The sequence below is a fragment of the Scomber scombrus genome, chromosome 12, assembly GCF_963691925.1.
Source record: "Scomber scombrus chromosome 12, fScoSco1.1, whole genome shotgun sequence".
Taxonomy (NCBI): Eukaryota; Metazoa; Chordata; class Actinopteri; order Scombriformes; family Scombridae; genus Scomber; species Scomber scombrus.
Genome location: NC_084981.1, coordinates 10767610 through 10773609, shown reverse-complemented (window position 1 = coordinate 10773609; position 6000 = coordinate 10767610). Strand labels below are relative to the sequence as shown.

General features: G+C 38.1%; 1 protein-coding gene across 1 annotated transcript; it reads right to left on the bottom strand.

Annotated features, from left to right (window-relative positions):
• Positions 1-2296: 2296 nt before the first annotated feature.
• Positions 2297-5328, bottom strand: ly6pge (lymphocyte antigen 6 family member pge). Its single transcript, XM_062431004.1, has 3 exons — positions 5271-5328; positions 3272-3388; positions 2297-2490 (listed from the first exon to the last, which is right to left on the bottom strand). Exons 1-3 carry the CDS (start codon positions 5326-5328, stop codon positions 2297-2299), a joined length of 369 nt encoding a protein of 122 aa, XP_062286988.1.
• Positions 5329-6000: the final 672 nt, after the last annotated feature.

The following is a 6000-nucleotide window of genomic DNA, read 5'->3' as shown; positions in this document are numbered from 1 at the left end:
GAAAGAGAGAGAGCCAGTCAAAGCAACAACAAAAAAAACAGTGGGAGAGTTTTCATATTTTTAAATAAAGGACAAACCCCAGCTGACAGCAATAAAACAGCACAACTATTGACTCAAGCCAATCTTACAGGCACCCTTGAGGCGTGGTTGGTCAATATGAGCTGCAACAGTCTTGTAGGTTCAACTTCCTGTGCTGGAGTCAAAAGTACTTGACTGCCCCACAGTGGAGGCGGTGTGAACTACAAGACAAGACATGCTTGGAAAAATATGGTTTTGACCGCAGACGGAGCTTCTTGTTTTGCACAAAAGTTGAGCTGATATTTATTATCTTGAGTATTCTAATAAGCACGGATTTGTTGAGCCTGCTGAGCTTTTTCCCTACGTAACATATTCTATGGTTTATTTAATATTTTGTATGTTGTTAATATGTTGTGTTTTCAGCAGTTTATAGATCTTACACAGTCAGAAATACAAGTAATCTGTTCTACAAGCAGTGAATGTAATCAGTCCGACAGATCTCCGTCTTATAGCTTCTCCAAAGACAGAATGATCATAATATATGTTGACATGGTTTAGCAGGAGAGCAGCTTTTCTTTACTGGCTGCTAAATTTGAGTTTGGAAATACAAGACACATTTAAATGCAGCAGATAGAAAAGGGATGTGTTAGTGCTCCATGTTCAGTCATTTGCACATCAACATATTAACTGGAGTATATGTATACATACGTTCAAACATGGTCTTTGTTTTATTTGATTTACTCAATTTTGTTTTGGCCCCTTCATGCACTTTACCCTGGTTCAAATCATTTAAGATATGTTTGTTATATGAAGTTATTTTTTTCTTGATGCTGTAGTTGATCAAAGTAAAGTTACTGGCATAACTAACCACTAAAAATATCACATTTAAAAACACAATTAAGTGACAATATATACTCACAACTGAAAAATATAAAACCCTCCAATTGGAAAAAACCTCCAAGTAAAACCATAATAACTGATAATTTGAGTGGTGGGTTTGTCAAGTATATCCATACGGGATACTGTGGGTTATTGTTTTTAAGTAAGAATGATAAAAGCATACAGGAAACATATTTGTCGAGTCATTCATTAACTTTCAAATTTATAAAATGAGTTGAAATAATCTCAATCTTTTTATGAATTAAATAATTACACGCACACAGACACATTTAGAAAAAGACCTTTATGTTTGTTGTATTTACATTGCATTATGAATGTCACAGCATTATTGTTTGACCTGTACATCCAGCATTAAATAAGTTGTGCCATTCACAGTTCACATTGCAATATTATATATACAGTAGCCTATAAGCTTTAGGTTTAGATTTAATTTGAATACATAATGAGCCATTTACATACAGTAAGTACAGTAAAAGAATGCACAAAAGATTTAAGTGTTAAGGGTTAAATATGCTAGGAATTATTATATAACTCCTCACTTGTCCTCACTTTGCATCTTGTGGTTTTTACACACAGTAGCCTCTCCCTCTGCACCAACTCAGTAATTGTTTAAGTGACTTGAAATGCAGTGGATTAAGCTCATCAGTGTAACGCACCTGGCCACAGGCGTGTAAAAGGCTTATGTGGATTTGCAGCACGTCAGAACTGTTTTCTCACTACTTTCCAAAATATCCCTTAGAGCTCGTCAGAGGTTTGATTGACAGGTAGAAGGCTAATGATGCAACGGCACCCGAGTGTTATTGAACTCTTGGTTCCATATTTAGCTACAGTAACATCTGCTGTGACACAAGATACAGGTTAGGTATAAAAGAAGATAGATCCAATAAAAAGTATCTCAGAAGGTGATTAAAAAAACTTAAGGTAGTTTTGCTACTTCTTATCCTGTACTCGCACAAATTGTGTGCTCAGCATCAAACCAGGTGGGGGAACTGATAAACTCATACAGCATCCCTTACTCTTTAATGTAGGAAAGAAAAAATAAATTATGTCTTACTGTTATTTCAGCACTTCCCTCAGGATCTTCTTCTTATTGGTTTAGTGAAATCCATTGACAAACGCATCTACTTGAGTACCTCTTAATGGATTCAATCCAGCAGTGTGTGCATAATCCACGCAGTCACACCAAGCATCTCAAACTATGTCAAGTAACTCTTTGATGTCTAGGTTCATGTTGAGATAAATAAGGTAAATAAAGGAGAAAAAATAAACTGTAGTAAGGAAGGGTAATTTGGCATTGTTGTAGTAAATTAATGCAATCGTAGTTGGCATTTGTGTTGCAGATGAATACTTGCTGGCATGATTAATTTGAGTCGTGTATCTACTTGAAAGTGAAGTGGAACAACAGAGGCAAGAGCAGCAGCAAAGAGTTGAGGCCCTGCAGCTGGGAGGCGAAGTTTGTCACATTGCAGCCATCGCTGTAGCAGCAGTGAACTCTGACGCCTGGTGATCTGTAACCCTGGCTGTTGGCCTGGCTGCAGAAAGACTTGTAGGAGCATGACTTCATCACCCCACCTGTCCAACAGATAGAAAAGGAAGTCAGCTACACTGGTTTGGCATCTGTTATGCCAATTTAAATGATTGGTGTGATATGATTTAACTTGTTCCAATATGAAAAGCTTTGGAACTGACTAAAAGAGATGGGAGACACAAAAAGCATGTGAGTGCAGTTTGCTTTTGGTTTGTTACGATATTAAGATTATTTTTGCCTTCATTATATAATGAGCAGTAAAGAGGCAGACATGAAACATGGGGAGAGAGAGAGAGAGAGATGGGTATAATATTCAATAAGGCTCCCTGGCTGGAATCGACCCAGAGACTTTGCAGTTATGCACAATACCATTCATTTATTGGGCCACTCTGTGTCTTAAGTTTTAAAGTTTTGTACATACATCTCACCATAATTTATGTATGCGATAAAAGAGAACATGTACAATGTGCCATGCACAGATAGAAAGATGTCCTTTGTTGCAGCCCTACTTTCTGAAGGTTGATTTGGTGTATTTTTATATAACAATCTTGCCTTGTGCAGGTTTAAATTAGAGTTGACTTCATTTTGTGAGGAGGAATTGTCTGGGTACCATGAACACATGGTATCCTAATTAAAGATATTGATCGAGTAGGAGTTGCAAAGCTCTTGATTCCCTTAAAAGCCTCGGACCCCCCTCGGACAGAGATGTATCTCCAGACAACACACACATAAACACAAGCAGATACAAATAGAGTTATTTGGTATGTCAGTCGTGACAGTGAACTAGGAAAAGAAAGGGTACTACACTGTTACTATTGGACTCACTGTTATGGCCCACCACCACAGCGCAGGCATCAGAGTAGGTGGGACAGGATTTGGAGCCTTGCTGGTTGCAGTCATCGTTATTGGAGGCCATACAGGTATAACATTGCAGAGCCTCGCCTGAAGAGAATAGACAAGAAAAATACTGCTACAGCACATGCTAATACACACAGTAAAAAGGTGGCATATTGAGAGTTTAAAGAATCTCAATTATTTTGGTGGAGCTAAGAGATATTTAGCATCAAAGATGTCAAATATGAGATGAAAACATGGTATTGTGCTTTTGTACAATTTTTAAAAAAAAACTTTAGTTGTTGTTGTTTTTTAATACGAGGAAATCCAAGTATCCAGACCTGCCAGTCTTATGTTATTCTTGATGGATTATGGATGCATAACTTAAGTCATGTCATGTCTTGCAATTTTACCACATCCATTTAAGGCCAAGATTTACCTGATTGTACTGCTTCAGTTGCTGTGGACATGATGCTAGAATAGTATTTTCCATCAAATATCACAGTGTTCAGACATTGGTGCAAACGATGTCCCATTCATTATCAGTTTAGAGATATAGTGAGTCCAAATCAAGCGGCGTCTACAAGGGATATTTTTATTCCTCATTTACACTGGACTAATAGTTTTGATGAGCAAGCATGCACAGACATGCTAAATTCACATTGTGAGTCAGATGCTGTGATGTTGTTCCAAAGTTAGAGAGTGATGATGGAGAGCATTAATAACCCCTCATCCACTATAAATCTTCTCTAATCAACCAAAGAATGAAACCAGAGCCCTTCTATAAAAACACATCTATCTAACCTTCAGCTAGCGAGTTTCTGGAGCCCACTTCAGCACATAACATACTTAGATGTCTTTCCAAAGCTCTCCAGAGAAGGAAGGAGCAGTTATTTGAGAACTACTGGAGCTGACCTTTGAAATATCACTTTAATGCTTTCTTTTGAAGACTTCCATCCGTCGCCCAAATTCTAAAATGGACCTTCAGAAACTGCTCTTAATGTTCCTTCTTAAGAGGATCAAACAGAGCTGGACTTATAGGAATTGCTGAAAGCTTTAAACATTTTTTCCCCCTGAAATAGCACATCTGCTGTCTCGGCCATCAAAATAACCCTTCGGACTCATGTTTTATCATTCAGTCACGATGGCAGGAAGACAAAAATGTTGCTCAGAAAAGGCAAAGTATTGTCTCTGTAGAGATGAAGTCCAGTGAAATGTTCTGATAAAAAGAGAACATTCAACTTGATGAGACAGTGCAACTTTAGACTAGAACACGTGGCCCTTTGACTAAAAAGAGCACAATTTTAACAGTAAATCAATTAAATGAACAGCAAATGAACATTTCTTGTATGAATCTGATCAGTTGCTCTGTCTTCTTTGATTGTTGTGTACTCCTGTGTTGACATAGCATATAAACGCCCCCTGCTGTTATAGTTGACCCCAGTCTATCCCCACAGCACAGCTGCTCTAAACACATGCTAAAAGAATTAGCCTCCAGGCCTATTAAGAGATTAGCTGCTGGGATTGCATGCTAGTTACAGAGCAGGATGACAGACTGAATCTATTCAAAACTGAAGACAGTTACCAGAGAAATAGTAGTAGTAATTAGCAAATCTGACATAGAAATAAAGGGTATTTACAAGGTATACAAGGCTTATATATCTTGTTTTGTCAGAGTTATAAAACATGCCAGAATTAAAAAAGCCTCTTCAAAATAAAGATCACTGTACTGTTGCTGTATCCAACATAATACTGTATGTCCTGTAATCTCTGAAAGCTAGATTGGACTCAGGTTCCTGCCTCTGTACAGGCTGAAATATAGAAGAATAAAAAATCTGACTATTCTTGGAAATTCAAAGGTTTCAAAAGATAAGAGTACCTAAAGGGAGACACCAACTAAATTCAAATGCCAGGTTGGCAGAGGGAAGAGCACTGATCTGAAGGGAGGAAAGGATGAAGAAGAAATAGAAAAAGACAACCAAGTCCTTACTGTTTGTTGATAGCAGGAGCAGGGAAAGCAGGAGCAGCGGGCAGTACTGGACAGTCATGGTGCTAGTGGGTCCTCCTCGCATGTCCTGATCAACACTATAAAAAGCAGCTTGTTTGTTCCTAAAGCTCCTTGAGCCTAATCTGAGCTATCAAATGAGCTAATATGCCTCCCTGCACTGACCAGGAGATTACAAGCCCCTCTACTGGTGTCCACAGCTCTGTCTTTAGTGTCAGTTGTTGCCTCCTCCTGAATAGGTAAAACAGTGGCGGTGTAGTAGGATTCACCCTTTAGCTCTCACCTTACTACTGAGCTTTAGCCACACCCATCTTAAGTCCATGTGTTACTTGGTCCAGTCCTTAAATCACATTGTTGCACCTGCCTTGGCTTTTACTTCCCTTTTTTTAGCAGGTTTGGTAGTTTGCATGTTTACATCTGACTCAGGTTGTTAGCAGTTGGATTATTATATCAAGTAGTTTAATTGTTATTATGAAAATAAATATACAGTGCATTATGTTTCAGCCTCACACCAACTTGCGTCTTTATTTCCTCGTAAACACAAATATGTGCAGATATTTTTAAGGCCAAGTCATCATTTCTGTTTTTTAAAACTACCTAAATTACATCATCTTTGCATGTACATGTAAATGAGGAGAACAAAATAAACCCAAGAGCAAAGGTCTGTAATGCATCACTGCATGGTGTACACACAAGCAAGATCCTCCGTGCTCAT